We start from the raw sequence: 16457 nt of genomic DNA, 5'->3' as shown, positions 1-16457 counted from the left end.
AAAATTCTCTTTTAAGTTAATTCTTTAATTCATTAAATCTATACATCGTTGGAAAATTTTTAAAAAGGCTTTTCCGTTCTCTTAATTTTCATTGTTATTAATGTATTTCTTATTTGGATTAATATTTGTTTTCTGTCTACGTGGTTCTCAAATTCATAAATTGACTTTAATGTTTAAAACATATTTTTTATTATTTATGTGGTATTATTTCACATGTATTTTAAAATGTAATGTTTTTTGAATGCATGTTTGTGTTTTAACAGAGAACGGAGTCGGTCTGCTGCTGAGGAGATGAGAGGAAGTCTGCACTATCTGTTCGATGCTGTCATGCCATTCCTGCAGGTGAGCTACTCTACCTGTGTTCAGTTCTGTAAGTGATATCCAAAATTAACACCACATGTTTTTTTTTTTTTGGCAGTGTCTATTTTTTCATAATATTTTTATTGTTCCCAAAGGTACATCATCAAACACCACATGGTTGATTCTGATGTTCATGATGATCAAAAACATATATGGATGTTGCTGCGAAGATTGTTGATCAATCACTTTAACTCTTCTGAAATATGAATTTCCATTGATAAGGACAACCTCTGCTACATCTGGAGCTATATTCAGCCTGACACCTGTCTATTTTAAAGACAAGATCTATTACAGGTGTTCACCTGTACTTCCAGCCCAACACCTGTCTATTTAAAGATACCCTCTGTTACAGGTGTTCTGCCGAAGCTACTTCCAACCTGACACCTGTCTATATTAAAGATACCCTCTGTTGCAGGTGTTCTGCCGAAGCTACTTCCAATCTCACACCTGTCTATATTAAAGATACACTCTGTTACAGGTGTTCTGCCGAAGCTACTTCCAACCTGACACCTGCCCATTTCCAGAGGAGGCCAAGGAGCCAGAGAGGCTGTCGACGCTGACCAAGTCCTTGGAGGCGTTCTTGGATGCTGTGGCGCCACACATCAGTATTCAAAGACAAATGAAACTTCTCATCAATGCCATGACATCCATCATCACAGCATCCGGCGCCATCTCGGTCAATGTGAGCAACATGATGCATTTAACAAATATACTCATTCGCTGAAAACAGGTCCTTTCAAATGTTGACATTCTGAAGCCTTTTTTCTAAACTTATGTACAAAACATTATGCATTATACGTACCAAATCTTTCCTGGTTAAAACCGTTTCAAAGATTGTCAAAATTTGCTTATTTGCCATTGCATAAGTTGTTCAAATGTTGAATTGACTAGTAAACAGATGTATATTTGAACTTAGAAAATGGAAGAGTTTCATGAGAAGTACGGAGGTGGCTTGGGATCTCAGGATGTCCGCAGTGAAGCCAGGAAGGTAAGATGTCGGAAGTAACCGTCTCAGGATGAACCTCAGTAACAGACCAGGTGGTGGGTAGCTTAGTGGTTAAAGCACTCAGTTGTCACACCAAAAACACATGTTCAGTTCCTCACTTCTGTTGTCCCCCACCATGATACTGCTGGAACATGAGTCCAGAATAGTATGTGAAGCATCGCACACATGCTTGTGGGTTTATTACGGCAATAATCTCGAAGATAGTGTTTTAAAGAACAATGGCATACATTTTCGACAATATTTTGTCCTATATTTTTTTACTGGGAGCTTAGAAGGCACAAGGATCAATGTAATGGAACATTGCATTAATTCGTTGAAACGTTTTGATATAATATTGTAATCTGAACATGTAATATTTTTTATAATATATATGGTAGCTTCCCCATGGGATAATAGGTAGTATTATTGGGAGAAATGCATTAGGTGTGTGGTGAAACATTGTATCTTTATTGCCATCCCACCTCACCAGTAGTGCATGATGAGGCCTGTGCTTTGTCAGGAACATGCATTACTATATGCTGTATATGTATGGTCCTTCTGCCCATATTTGGCTCCCTTAACACAAATCACTGACAAGAACAGTGCTGGAGTATTGCACATGGACCTGACAAACATAGACATGTACATCCTTGAGCAACTGTCTTGTGGATAGTTAAATTTGAAGTGAAAGCCAGATCCTTAAGAAAGGGTTTGGACACTGTGAAATAGGTACAGTCCAGCTACTGGAGTGAGAATATCCAACATTTTCTTGTGTTATTTCCTGAGTGCTTGTGACCAAACTGTGCTGTATGTGCAGAGGTACGAGGACTACTTTGATGGAGAGGAGGATATCAACACAAAGCTGAACGTGTTTGCCGTCAACATGCATCTGGCCTACGGAGGAGTTAATGATGTCCAGACACAGATTGGCTTTCCCAGTAGAGAAGGTAGGTGTTGGAAGGTGTGGATGAATGGACACAGATTGGCTTTCCCAGTAGAGAAGGTAGGTGTTGGAAGGTGTGGATGAATGGACACAGATTGGCTTTCCCAGTAGAGAAGGTAGGTGTTCAAGGTGTGGATGAATGGACACAGATTGGCTTTCCCAACAGAGAAGGTAGGTGTTGAAGGTGTGGATGAATGGACACAGATTGGCTTTCCCAACAGAGAAGGTAGGTGTTGGAAGAAGTCAAAAGATGAAAGTATGGAAGGAAAGAAAGATACAAGTGCAGATAGATCGATGAAAAATTATAAAAGATGGATCAACATACTGCCTACAGATCAAGGAATGGTCATCAACTTGTATGGAAAGATTTAGGTTTGCAACCAAACAAGGCAGTTTAGTGAGGTCAAATATTTGACAGCAGCAGTACATGTGGGCCAAATAATTGACAGCAGCAGTACATATGGGCCAAATAATTGACAGCAGCAGTACATGTGGGCCAAATATTTGACAGCAGCAGTACATGTGGGCCAAATAATTGACAGCAGCAGTACATGTGGGCCAAATAATTGACAGCAGCAGTACATGTGGGCCAAATAATTGACAGCAGCAGTACATGTGGGCCAAATAATTGACAGCAGCAGTACATGTGGGCCAAATAATTGACAGCAGCAGTACATGTGGGCCAAATAATTGACAGCAGCAGTACATGTGGGCCAAATAATTGACAGCAGCAGTACATGTGGGCCAATTCTTGAATCCATAGCAGTGTAAGAAGCAGGCTAGAGGTGTTCACAGCCCTAGGATCAACATATGGTCAGTAGACAACACACAATGAGGTCGTGAAGTGGCTGAAATTGCTCTGTTGTCATCCCTACATTAATATAGTCACCCTCCTGGAAACTATCCCATCCCAAATGTTCTGAAGTATCAAGTCTGCCATCTTTATGTTTACAGAGGTGATAACTCTAAATACCACTCGCTGTCATCTTAATGTTTACAAGGGTGATAACTGTCAATATCACTCACTGTCTTCTTTATGTTTACAAGGGTGATAACTGTCAATATCACTCACTGTCTTCTTTATGTTTACAAGGGTGATAACTGTCAATATCACTCACTGTCTTCTTTATGTTTACAAGGGTGATAACTGTCAGTATCACACACTGTTTTCTATCACTTGCTATCTCACTCAGCAGTTTACAACACCTCAGTCATTTGATACCACTGTCTGCTACAACATACTACATCCACTCCAGAGTACTCTGAGATTGGAGGAGATGAGGAGCTCCCACTGGGGATAGAGTTCCAGGAGCACCTGCGCTGTTTCATTGACCCCCATGCAAGGACCCCTGAGGCCAAGTACAGAATGGCAGAAAAACTAGTCAAACAGCTGTTGTAAGTAGCCAATAAATGTAAAACATCATGTGACGAATCTGAAAGTAATCTTTGGTCAGCAGGTTCTGTTGATATGAAGGGATGCCAGTCTTACATTGTCTTGAAGTGTTTTAGTACTTGTTAGATGTAGGGATCACAACTGGCATGAGATATGAGATCATTTCTACTGAGAAGAAGGCAGTACACTCATCTGTGAATTGTGACACTAGAATGATGCTGACAGCAACATCACTTTATGCAATGGACATACACAGAACACAGCCTTGTGGTTTAAGTGTTAACTTATGATGCTGAAAGCCAAACTTGATTCCCTACTTAGGTACAATGTGTTTACACCATTTCTGGTGTTCCCTACATTTATATTGCTAGAGTATTGTAAAAGCTGTGTATAACCCAACTCAACTCTATGCAGTTGACAAACAGCCTCATTCTGTAGAGTCAGGTTAGTTCATCTACAGGTGTTTTATTTACAGTATCTCGGCAACGTTGAACAACCTGAGCGAGAAGGAGAAGATAGAGCAGACAGAGCTGGATGAGAAGTGCCTGCAGCTTCTGCGTGGCCTTATCCACAATGAGATCATCAAGCTTCCCCTCGACTGGGAGCTCAACACCAAGAGCAATAAAAGGTAAGGATAGATAACTCCGACATCAACTTATTTCTCCTGCCAGAATGTCAAACCATAAAACCAATGTAAAATCTTAAAAATCGTGATTGGATGGGAATAATTTAAAGTGTAACTACTTGTAACAGGAGAAACCTGTAGGGAATTTCGCTCAGACAACTTAATACACATCTAGAGTGTCAGGAGCTCAGTCTGGCCTTGAAATCCCTGTCTGTATGTGGCTCAGCGGTTAAGTGATTTGCAAATATGCTGTGCATTAGAAAATATTGATGAGGCTTCTATCATTCTTGTAAGAAATACTCTCAGAATGTGACTCTGATCCAATCTCGCCTTGAAATCCACATCTGCAGTGTATGAAACAAGACCCATCCAACCACACAACAGGGCTAGATTTCTGATGGACAGTCAAAATTTACAGCAAGCCAGCCCGATGGTCTGGTAAAAACATTTACATGCTGTATTACATTCACTAAATCTTGGTGTCTTGTCTGTTTAGATTACATTTTGGATTGGTAACATTTTGAAGTTGCCAGTCCAGAGGTCTTTCATTTTTCATACACTGACATCTGCAGTAGGTTAAGACATGTATGTGCTTCCATGGCATAATGGTGTATCAGGAAATATATATGGTAGCGTTCTGCTTCTGTTGTACAGGCAGCTGAAGGTGATTGAGTCGGTCCAGTTTGCCCTTAACTCCTACAATGTGATAGAGAGCACACTGAACCATCTGTCTCGACCCCAAGACAACATCATACGAGAGTTACTAGCCTTCCTGGCGGCGCTACTATTCGGGGGAAACCAAGCAGTTCAGGTGAGCAGACGATACAGGACTTCTGATCCAGGGTCTCATTGGTGGACCTGCAGCTATGCCCTGTGTCTAAGTGGTATGGATGCTTTGTTGGAGGTCTAGAGTCCTCATAAATCAAGTTTACGTATTTGATTGTCATACTGTTTAAAACCAGACTCTATCCTTGCTTGATGCAGGATGAAGTCATAGTTTGCAGACTAATTCCATTCTTGAAAGGCCTTCAGAAGCTGAAAATTCATCTCTGAAATATTGTGTAAAGAATAAAAGGAAGTTGTTATCTTTGAAAATGTATTGATATTCCAGATTGATGTTTGTTCGTACAGATTTAAAAAAAAAAGAACACAACAACTGATAAAGGGACACAGCTCTGCACAAAACCTCAGCAACTTGGTGCACTTGAAATGCTCTAAACAAGGAATATCTAGACAGAGACAGTTTTGTGAGGTTCATGTTTTTGTGAGGTTTATGTGTTTTGTTTCAGATGAGCTTGATAGCTTACTTCACTGGCACTCGAGAGGAAACATTCTTTTTTGCCATCAAGAACCGCATGCAGCTATCCAGCATTGCAACTCGGGAAAAGTAAGTTCATATCTCCATTCATATAAAGAGTACAAGTGGAATGTAACTACAATTATTGAGAACATTTGACTGCATTCAAAAATTTATTTAAAACAAAACCTTTTGACAAAAATAACATCAACCAAAACAAAGATGAGCTTGAGGCATGAACTGTGCCATTTGAACTGTGCATCCTCTGCCATTTGTAAGTCCATCTGGAATGGCAGCCGAGCACCCACCAGATCTCACAAGTAGACATGGTCCCAGCAGTGGTGTAGTGATAGAGTGCCTAGGGAGAGAAAAGTCAGTGATTTGTTCCCTTGGCCTTGTCATAGTTATGGGATGAACAGATGGCCCAGCCTGGCATCAATACAATGGTCATTGTCAGGGAATGAAATTCCCCAAACTTTCAGCCAGACCACACATGTAAAACTTGCCAGCCTTAACCAAAAATTACCTGCCTAAAATATCTTCAAAACTTTGTGTAAATTTCAACCTGATCGTCACCAAGTGCCTTTAAAGAATCTGTCAGTCTGTGTTGAATATAACCTGTCCCAGGCAGGCATGTATTTTCAAGTCTGTTATTGTGGGGGTATAGCATTAACAGCAGCAGATCTCATCCATAAAAGTCATCAAGAAGCAGTATATAGCAAGCATGCAGCCAGGACCCTCATCTCCCCATTATACTTCAACTCATTATAAGAATATGCAGTTAAACCTCTGTTTTTCTGAATGCTTCTTGTTGTTTCAGACGTCTGCTCCATGCGATGCACACAGCTAAGGTTGAGGAGATGGTGGCCCAAACCAAGGCCCTCCAGAAGGCAATGAAGGCCGGCAATATGAAGGGCATGGTAAGTACTAAATCTGGTTGTCAATTAGAGGAGATGGTGGCTTGGGTGCTGCGATTCAGGGAGTTGTGTCCCTTGGATGGACCAGACACCTGGAACCTGGTTTGTATGCACCATCACTTAACTCTTTCCTCCCTGGGGTGGTGTAGTAGACTAATGGTTAAAGTGTCATCTAAATACCATCCACATGAGGCAATTTAACCCAAGAAAATCAGGGTTAGAATAAGTATTCAGTAACCCATGCTTGTCATGAAAGGCGACTGATGGGATTGGACTCGCTGATTTGGTTGACACATGTCATTGCATCCCTGTCATGTAGATCGATGTTCATGCTGTTGATCACTGATTATCTGGTCCAGATGTGAATGTTTACAGACTGCCATCATATAGCTGGAATATTGCTGAGTGCAATGTCAAAAAACAACCAAGGCGTGAAAGGACCCAATCATTATACAATGCCATTAACAATTGTCTTCATAATGTGTTTTAAAAGATGCTGTTTGATTTCAGAAAAGATTTGTTATATTTACACATTTACATTTTACTATCCTGATATTTGTTCTGTATGTCTGCAGCCAATGTATCTGTGTTCTGTGTCCAATTGGCTTACTCGTGTGTGTTCTGTATGTCCTAGTCTTTTTATATCTTCATGTGATTGTGTGCACAATCTTTGCTTACTGTATGTTTTGTAGGACCTGATGATGGCCAACCAGCTTGGATCTATGCTATCTCTTGCCAAAAATTCCATGGTCAACCTTCGAAATCCGGTACTTTAACTTTTCTTCTTACATTTCTCCCTGGGTTGTCTCTAAGGTCATTTCTCATGAAAAACATTATCATGTTTTTAATTGTGATCCTTACAATACTTAAACCTTTAATACTGTAATGCATTGGAAACCTGGATGATTTCACTGTAACCTGATCACATATGACATTGCTCATATCATCAGTCACTGAAGGAGTTAAAAATTCCCATGGTCTGACACCTGGGACAAGTCAGTTTTCATTTTTACACAAGCAGATATTGGTAAATTATTACTACATAATTTCTGCTACGGTTTCAAGGTGCAAGAAAAATTAGATTTCATTTCATAACTGCTGAAAGTGTAGCTATTGAAACATGACATGATTCAAGAATGAAATGAAGTAATTTACACAATGATAATAGAGTAGGATTATCTTTCTTTGCTATTTATCTCTTCACGATAAATAGTCCAGTAAACATTAACTTCAAATACCGTTTTGATTTATTCTTTCATAATTACATCAATATGCGCTATGATTATGTCAAAAAAAACAGAGCAAGTGGAAAATTAGTCAAGACAAGTTACAAACACTTTCTTGCTTTCCACTGGCAAGTGGCTTTTTAAAAAGTTGAACCCCTGCACTTGTAATTTGTCAACTTAGAGACAATTCAAGACTTTGCTAGCTTCTACATCAGTGTGGAGATATATCACTGTTCCTGATATACATATGTTATTATATTTTATCTTTTCTGTGTTAACAATTGTATGTTGAGAAACATTATACAAATGACTTTAGATTTGCTTGCAGAGTTTGTCTTATACATGAATGTTTAATATTGTCACATAGTGGGGATTTGAGTGGAATAGACGACTCCTGTTCTTCTTCTGGTCTTCCCATGGGCGTTTGAGGGGAAGACAGGATTTCGGTTCTCTTCCTAGTTTTCCACTGGGGATTTGATGGGAAGAAATGAGTCCTGTTCTCCTTCTGGTCTTCCCATGGGGATTAGAGGGGAATAGAGAATGCTAATGTTCCTTTTGGTTTTCACTTGGTGATTAGAAGGGAATAGAGAATGTTAGTGTTCCTTTTGGTCTCCCCATGGGTTAGAGGGGAATAGAGAATGCTAGTGTTCCTTCTGGTCTTCCCATGGGGATTATAGGGGAATAGAGAATGCTAGTGTTCCTTTTGGTCTCCCCATGGGGATTAGAGGGGACTAGAGAATGCTAGAGTTCCTTTTGGTCTTCATTTGGTGATTAGAAGGGAATAGAGAATGCTAGTGTTCCTTTTGGTCTCCCCATGGGTTAGAGGGGAATAGAGAATGCTAGTGTTCCTTCTGGTCCTCCCACGGGGATTAGAAGGGAATAGAGAATTCTAGTGTTCCTTCTGGTCTTCCCATGGGGAATAGAGAATGCTAGTGTTCCTTTTAGTCTCCCCATGGGGATTAGAGGGGACTAGAGAATGCTAGAGTTCCTTTTGGTCTTCATTTGGTGATTAGAAGGGAATAGAGAATGTTAGTGTTCCTTTTGGTCTCCCCATGGGTTAGAGGGGAATAGAGAATGCTAGTGTTCCTTTTGGTCTTCCCATGGGGATTATAGGGGAACAGAGAATGCTAGAGTTCCTTTTGATCTTCAATTGGTGATTAGAAGGAAATAGAGAATGTTAGTGTTCCTTTTGGCCTCCCCATGGGTTAGAGGGGAATAGAGAATGCTAGTGTTCCTTCTGGTCCTCCTACAGGAATTATAGGGGAACAGAGAATGCTAGTGTTCCTTCTGGTCCTCTCACTGGAATTAGAGGGGAACAGAGAATGCTAGTGTTCCTTCTGGTCCTCCCACGGGAATTAGAGGGGAACAGAGAATGCTAGTATTCCTTCTGGTCCTCTCACTGGAATTAGAGGGGAATAGAGAATGCTAGTGTTCCTTCTGGTCCTCCCATGGGGATTAGAGGTGAATAGAGAATGCTAGTGTTCCTTCTGGTCCTCCCATGGGGATTAGAGGGGAACAGAGAATGCTAGTGTTCCTACTCTTCTGCCTTTGGAGAATCTGGATGAACAGAGAATCCTTGTTGTCTGCTTGTTCTAGCTGCCTTAGTGGTATGTATAACCAGCCATTGCCTCTTGCGTAAATAGATGTCTGTTGTATAAAGTGACTGTTATTGCTACAGATGGGGTCTCGTGGCTCTATGAAGCGGCCAATCAGTCGAGCAAGTCGTATGAGTGGGGGGAAGGGGGGAAACACCCTGATGATCCCCCAGGGTCTGGGACCCCCCAAGGTCGCTGTCAATGGTAGCATGATGAATGGGGTAAGTGGTCCACCACCAACCAAGATGGAAGTCAGCAAGGTCAAGTCCAAGAAGAAGTCAGAAGTGGCGCCACTTGATGAGGTGGACATCAAAATAGAGGTTAGTTCTGTTGTACTGCACCAAGTAACACTGAGGCAGCATGATATACCATAAATAAAAAGTAGGGGATACTGGATTTACAAGATTGATAAAATGCAGATGATGAAGCCAAGGAGGAAACAGATGATGAAGGGAAACTAAGAGAAATGTTAAAATTTTGTTCCCTTCCGTTGGAAATGTTTCATCTTTGTAGATATATATTATTTTTTATCATATGAATTGGCATTGGCAAGTGGTATGCTTACAGAATGGAAAATCACCTACTCTTCTTAAATGTTATATTATGGTTCATCCTGATATCTTTGGTATGCCCTGGTCAGAGCTTGATGTAGCCATAGACACCATGCACCAGAGCAGATGTTAGTACCATATGCAAACTGATCTCCGCTTGAGGCAATCCAAACAAATTGTATGTTTGAAGATATACAACACTGCTTGTGTTTTCAAACTGATCTCCACCTGAGGCAATTCAAATATGAGTCTTGATAACCCCATGCCCAAACAAATTGGATGTTTGAAGATATACAACACTGCTTGTGTTTTCAAACTGATCTCCACCTGAGGCAATTCAAATATGAGTCTTGATAAACCCATGCCCAAACAAATTGGATGTTTGAAGATATACAACACTGCTTGTGTTTTCAAACTGATCTCCACCTGAGGCAATTCAAATATGAGTCTTGATAACCCCATGCCCAAACAAATTATATGTTAGATGATATACAACACTGCTTGTGTTTTCAAACTGATTTCCACCTGAGGCAATTCAAATATGACTCTTGATAGCCCAGTGCCCAAACAAATTATATGTTAGATAATATACAACACTGCTTGTGTTTTCAAACTGATCTCCACCTGAGGCAATTCAAATATGACTCTTGATAACCCCATGTCCAAACAAATTGGATGTTTGAAGATATACAACACTGCTTGTGTTTTCAAACTGATCTCCACCTGAGGAATTCAGATACGAGTCTTGATGACCCCATGTCCAAACAAATTGTATGTTTGAAGATATACAACACTGCTAGTGTTTTCAAGCTGATCTCCACCCGAGACAATTCAAATATGAGTCTTGATAACCCCATGCCCAAATAAACTGTATGTTTGAAGATATACAACACTGCTTGTGTTTTCAAACTAGACTTAAAGTTAAGTGTCAACACCAACATCTTGCCTTTAAGTCAGGTTTGAAAACAAATTGTCTCATATTTGTTCAGAACAGCAGTTCACACCCAATTCATTCATTCGGTCCGTCATTCCTTTGTTCGTGTATTTGTTCTGATGGCCATTCATTCCTGCATCCATTCTTCACAGGACATGGATGAAGAGGAACTTACAGCATTGACAAATGCTGCCATCTCAATGTCAGATGAGCTGGATTTCAAGGATGATGGTTTTATAGAACTTGTGCTACGTGTGCTCGGACTCATGTGTGACAATCAACACAAGGGCCTTCAGAACTACCTCAGGGAACAACCGGACAATATCAAGTCTGTGAATCTAGTTGCTGAGACAACAAGGTTTCTCAATATACTATATTCAAGTATTTCAGACAAGACAGCACCACTTTTAGTGCAGTTGTTTGACACGCTTGTGGAATACACATCGGTGAGTCAGTGGTCAGTGTAAAACCCACACCCTCAGTGGGCTAGCACTATGAAACAACTATTAATCTAGACTCTTTCAAGGAGTCAGAAACTCCACATGTGTGAAATTTAGAAGGCAATATTTGGAAACTTTAACAAAATTGCAAAATTTGTACTCCACCATATATATTACCTGGTCTACATTTTTTGAAAACTTAAATGTTTGTTGAAGAAAAGAGGAATATGTTTTTGACAAAATTACTTAAGTGAAGACCTCTTTCATCTTAAAATTTAAAAAAGTAAACCATGTATTCTGTACCCAAAATATAACATATTTGTGTTCAGGGTAACTAATCATTTTTGTTGCTTAGTCTCAGTATTTGTGTGTTGCTATGGTAACTTACCTTGTGATACGTTTCCAGGGTAACTTCCAGAACCAGTCTATAGTGTTTGACAACAAGATCTGCGAGTACATCAACCATATACTCAGAGTAGGGGTGTACAAGAACTGCCCACTGGAACAGGTAATACTTTCCTGACAGCTCTTAACATTTTTCTCATTATACCTCCATCACATAATGAACAGATCTCGCCGAACCGAGTGGCAGTGGCAAGTTTTCTCAGGTAATCACCTCATGTGGTTTGAATTAGATATAATGTTAAACTGAAACATGGTATTTCCATGGACTAGCATGATGAAACTACCATTGGTCTAGACTATCAAGCATAAACACCACACATATGCTCATACCAAATGTTGTATTGCACTGAGTTGCCTCCCTTTAGATCTGCCATCAGTGGGTTCAAATCCAGATTTGTATAATGTGTACCATTTCTATTTCCCTGTCCAGGTGTACACCTTGAAGAAGTCAATCGCAACTCTGATTAAATCTCTGACCGAGGAAAACCCACCAGAGAAAGACGATGAGGAGGATATTCTCGCAAGTGTAAGTCACATGGTTTTGTGTAGAGGATAGTTAGCCTCTTGCAATATGGTCTTATCATAAATATATTGTACATATTTTCCTGAATTCTGAACAATTGGGGTTGGCATCTGTTCCACCTATTATCCTTAAATTGATATATACCGTAGGGAAAAAATAAGGGGTCACATTAAAGCACAAGTGCTTCTGTTTTTTTCCAAGGTTTCTTCACAAGGTGTGTATCAAATAGAAAACCTCAGGAAAAAGCATAGAGGAACACTTGTGCTTTCATGTGAACCCTTATTTTTTTTTCCTCAGTATATCATTAAAAATCCAGTGTGGACAATGTTTGAAAATATATCTTCCACAGCAGCAACCATTAATTCAAACAGAGGATCATTCCGTAAAATGTTAGGTGGATAAACTTTGTGCACCTCGACTTCAGTGTACACGTGCAGTTTAGTTTACTGGTAGTTTCATGCTTTTAGTGTTTTAGTGTTATCTGTAGTGTCATCTGTAGTGCGTCACTATGGGTGTCTTTTAACAATAACTGTACTCTAGTCAGTCAGTTAATGAGCCTGCACATTACATGTATCTAGACATTACAAATTTCTATTTAACAACAGTAACGTAGCAATGACTGTCAGGTTCTAAGATCCGGGAAGACCTGAATTAGAATAGGTCTTTAAAAAGACATTCTTGTCTAAAAAGCCGACTATCAGGATTTGATGATCAGACTTGCACCATGTAAGTAGATGCATGCTCTTGATGTTAATCACTGGATGTTCTGGTTCAGACTACATTATTTACAGATTGACGTCACCTAGGTTGAATATTGTTGATTGCCATTAAACATCAAGTTAAAAAGAATTAATGTCATTAGTTCTGATTAATTGATGCAATGAGGAACAGTGTGTGTCTTGACCAACAGTCTCAGTGTTAGATTATTACAACTCCTACTATTCAACATGGACTGTAGTGGTGGGAGCACTGATATCTCCTTGGAAAAAGTTGGCTCAGTCTGTTTGAGAATGAAGACAAAAGTCAGTGACAAAGGAATTTACACTGATGATTATTGCGTGACTAAATTATTACAAATTTGAACATGGCATTAGCAATAGTAATGATAATGGTCCACTTACATGGCACTCATATCCAGCCACACTGACTGCTCACACCATACATTAGCATGCCCAGTCATAGGAGACTATCCTACTTTCCGATACTTTTTCAACTACCTAGGGATCGTTACAGCCCAGCCACAGATCTCATGCACAAACATGAATATATTGTAAGACATTGTTTAGAGGTCGAGATGCTTGAGATAGTTTTCCCAGATATATGGACTTCATGTAGTAAGTATTTGTACATGTTGTAAATACAGTTTGAAAAAAGGAATCAGTAGATAAATTCTCTTTTCAAGTGATAAATCAACCAGTAGCTTTCTTTGTCTCATGTCACATTGAATGTCTGAACTGATTCTTAAGTGTTTTTCCTACATGTCCAGGTAATGTGGTTTGGTGTTGTGTTCCCAGATCAGGCCTCACATTGTTGGTAGTTTGGGTTGTAAAAGAAAAGATTGTGTGAAAGATTTGGACTGTAAAGGGGAGATAACTATTATAAAATATTTACATGCAAGCTATAATATCTAAAGGGCATGTCAAACTAAAAGATCAAATATTCTGATGTGCCAGTTTATGTCAGTCTACTTGAGGCTGTCAAAGTTATGTATCCCAAACAATTGATAAAGTGAGGCTTCATTGAAAAGTGATGAACAACCACTGAGGTGGTATTTGATGTTGTACACGAAGGTTGACTTTTCTACCTGAGAAAGTAATGATTGGTTACCTTTTGACTTGTCATGTTGATGATTGGTTTTCCTGTTTCCTTGAGTTGATGATTGGTTTACTGTTTCCTTGAGTTGACGATTGGTTTATTGTTTACCCTATGAGATGGTATGCTTACTGTTTACCCAATGAATATTGATGATTTGTTTAACTTTTCCCCCAATAGTTGTTGACTGGTTTACTGTTTACCCTATGTGATGATTGGTTTACTGTTTACCCTATGTGATGATTGGTTTACTGTTTACCCTTATTATTTATCCAATAAGTTGAAGATAAGTTACTATTTTCCCAATGGGTTGAAGATTGGTTGCATGATCTAATGGTTGGTTTCCTGTTTAGTAACTAAGTTGATAATATGTTTATTGTTAATGAGCTTGTTTGGTTTTATTGATTGGCTTATTATTTACTCAACAAGTTGATGATTGATTATTGTCTTTTGCCGAAGGTTTGATGATTTGGGTTGATTGTTGTTATCCATCAATTAGGAGTGATGTTATGAATCATGAATACTTTTTCTCTTACACTGTTCGCTCTCCATTTTGGATTGATGGCATGACCTGTCAACATGGACTGTTCCAGAGCTATGCCCGAACCGTTCCTGATCTGTCCTCCAACTACACCAGACCTACCCCTCAACTATTCCACAACTTTGCCAGACCTGTAACAGATCACTTTTCTCAAGTACTGAGCTTCTTACAAACATGTACATACATGCTGACGATTGAAACATGAAGTGACCACCTACATACTTAGCATTGACCATACTATGTTAATTTGTCATCTACTAAAGTAGATCAATGCTTGTCCTGTTAATCACTGGATTGTCTGGTCCAGTTTTAGTTGTTACAGACTGCTACCATTTGGCTGGAATATTGCTGAGTGCAACTACCAAACAAACAAAGGTGATGGCATCTGTCTTTTCAGGGAAGTAACAATTTGTCAATGATGAAACACCAAAGTATCACCTGTTCCTTAATCTTTAAGTGACATAATTTACGAGTTCTCCCCCTTCAATGCTCATGTGATGACTCACACAAATCTTCTTCCACCTCTTCCTCCTCTTTGGATTATTGCTGATGCTGTTAATCACTGGTTTGTCTGGTCCAGACTCAATTGTTGACAGTTTGCCATGATATATGCAAGATCATGGTGTAATACAACACTCACAGCAAGTCTGAGGGTTGTAGTGATGACATAAAACAATCAATATGCAATGAAAATGGAAAACTGAAATAAAAAAAGAAAAAATCAGGAAATGGACTGTTTTCAGATGTCTTCATGCATTTTGAACACACCATGTCAATGGAAAAGAGTATATATTTAACCATCTTGATTCCAGTCCTTTCTACAGTTTACAGTGAACCCTTGTTAATCAGGTCCCTGTTGGACACCTAGTCATCCAGACAACTTTGTATGTAGATAGGACCATTACCAAGCTGTCTATGATTCCATTATTCCCCATGTGTATCAGTCTAAATGATACAACCTGTAACAGCAGGGTCCAGATTACTGAGATTTCCTCACCGGGGCCTACATGTTCAAAACTCTCTTAGTGCTAAGATAGTAATAAGTAAATGTTAATGCATGGCACTTACGACTATCTTAGTGCTGGGAGATCTTCGAAAATCTAGGCCCTGGTCAAGATAACACTGGTAGTTCAGTTGTGTAGATCAGTACTCCTGATTTCAATCACGGGATTATCTTGTCCAGACTCAGTTTCAAACAGTTGATCATTATGTAATTGGAGTATTGAGTGGCACTGAACAGCAAATACTACATATAGATATGACTCCTATTGTATTCAGCCTCCTAGTGTTGATTGATGCTCATGATGTCAATCACTAGATAGTCTGGTCCAGGAGTAATTATTTAGCCTCATGATATATTGCTGGTTAGGCAATACACAACATGCAACATCTGACAAGTAGGACTGTGGTTGTATTCAGCTTCATAGTGTAGGACATGATGTCAGTCACTGGACTGTCAAGTTCAGAGTCAGTTATTTACAGATAATAATAATTTTTCTGGTATATTGCACTGAACAGCAAACACAACATGAGTATTCAGCCACTCAGTTACTAGTTTTGCTGCAAGTAGCTGCAAAACAGAAAGGCTAAGCAATATTCATTAACAGTATCATTGTATCCTCCACCGTTATCATGCACCCCATGACACATTTCCTTGTGTTCACTTACAGAGCAGTGACATTAGATTCCGTCGGCCGACGTGTTGGGTAAATTTTGTGTCAATGTTTTGATGTTGGAGATGGGCAAATAATCTGCCATGTTGGGCATGGATCTGTTGGTTATGGCATTTTGAAATGTTTACTAATTGCTTACTTTTGCAGAAAATGTTACGCTTAGTTTCCATGTCGAATGATTGACTTCAGTTACCATGATTCAGTGTATTTTTGTGACCTGTTTCATGAACAAAATAT

The 16457-nt window shown here is 39.4% G+C and overlaps 1 protein-coding gene across 1 annotated transcript in view; it reads left to right on the top strand.

Moving 5' to 3' along the window:
- Positions 1–16457, top strand: part of LOC137280769 (inositol 1,4,5-trisphosphate-gated calcium channel ITPR2-like) — a 131254-nt gene that overhangs the window by 96936 nt on the left and 17861 nt on the right. Inside the window, exons 46-62 of the mRNA XM_067811983.1 lie at positions 264–342; positions 839–1042; positions 1277–1348; positions 2163–2292; positions 3545–3683; positions 4157–4309; positions 4961–5117; positions 5596–5693; positions 6424–6523; positions 7213–7287; positions 9425–9661; positions 10979–11272; positions 11673–11774; positions 12102–12197; positions 14600–14680; positions 16081–16101; positions 16218–16253. Of these exons, the coding sequence (XP_067668084.1) occupies positions 264–342; positions 839–1042; positions 1277–1348; positions 2163–2292; positions 3545–3683; positions 4157–4309; positions 4961–5117; positions 5596–5693; positions 6424–6523; positions 7213–7287; positions 9425–9661; positions 10979–11272; positions 11673–11774; positions 12102–12197; positions 14600–14680; positions 16081–16101; positions 16218–16253 (2074 nt within the window). The remainder of the gene's footprint in view (positions 1–263; positions 343–838; positions 1043–1276; positions 1349–2162; positions 2293–3544; positions 3684–4156; positions 4310–4960; positions 5118–5595; positions 5694–6423; positions 6524–7212; positions 7288–9424; positions 9662–10978; positions 11273–11672; positions 11775–12101; positions 12198–14599; positions 14681–16080; positions 16102–16217; positions 16254–16457) is intronic.

This window comes from Haliotis asinina, chromosome 4 (genome assembly GCF_037392515.1).
Source record: "Haliotis asinina isolate JCU_RB_2024 chromosome 4, JCU_Hal_asi_v2, whole genome shotgun sequence".
Lineage (NCBI taxonomy): Eukaryota > Metazoa > Mollusca > Gastropoda > Lepetellida > Haliotidae > Haliotis > Haliotis asinina.
This window is presented reverse-complemented; position numbering and strand designations above follow the sequence as displayed.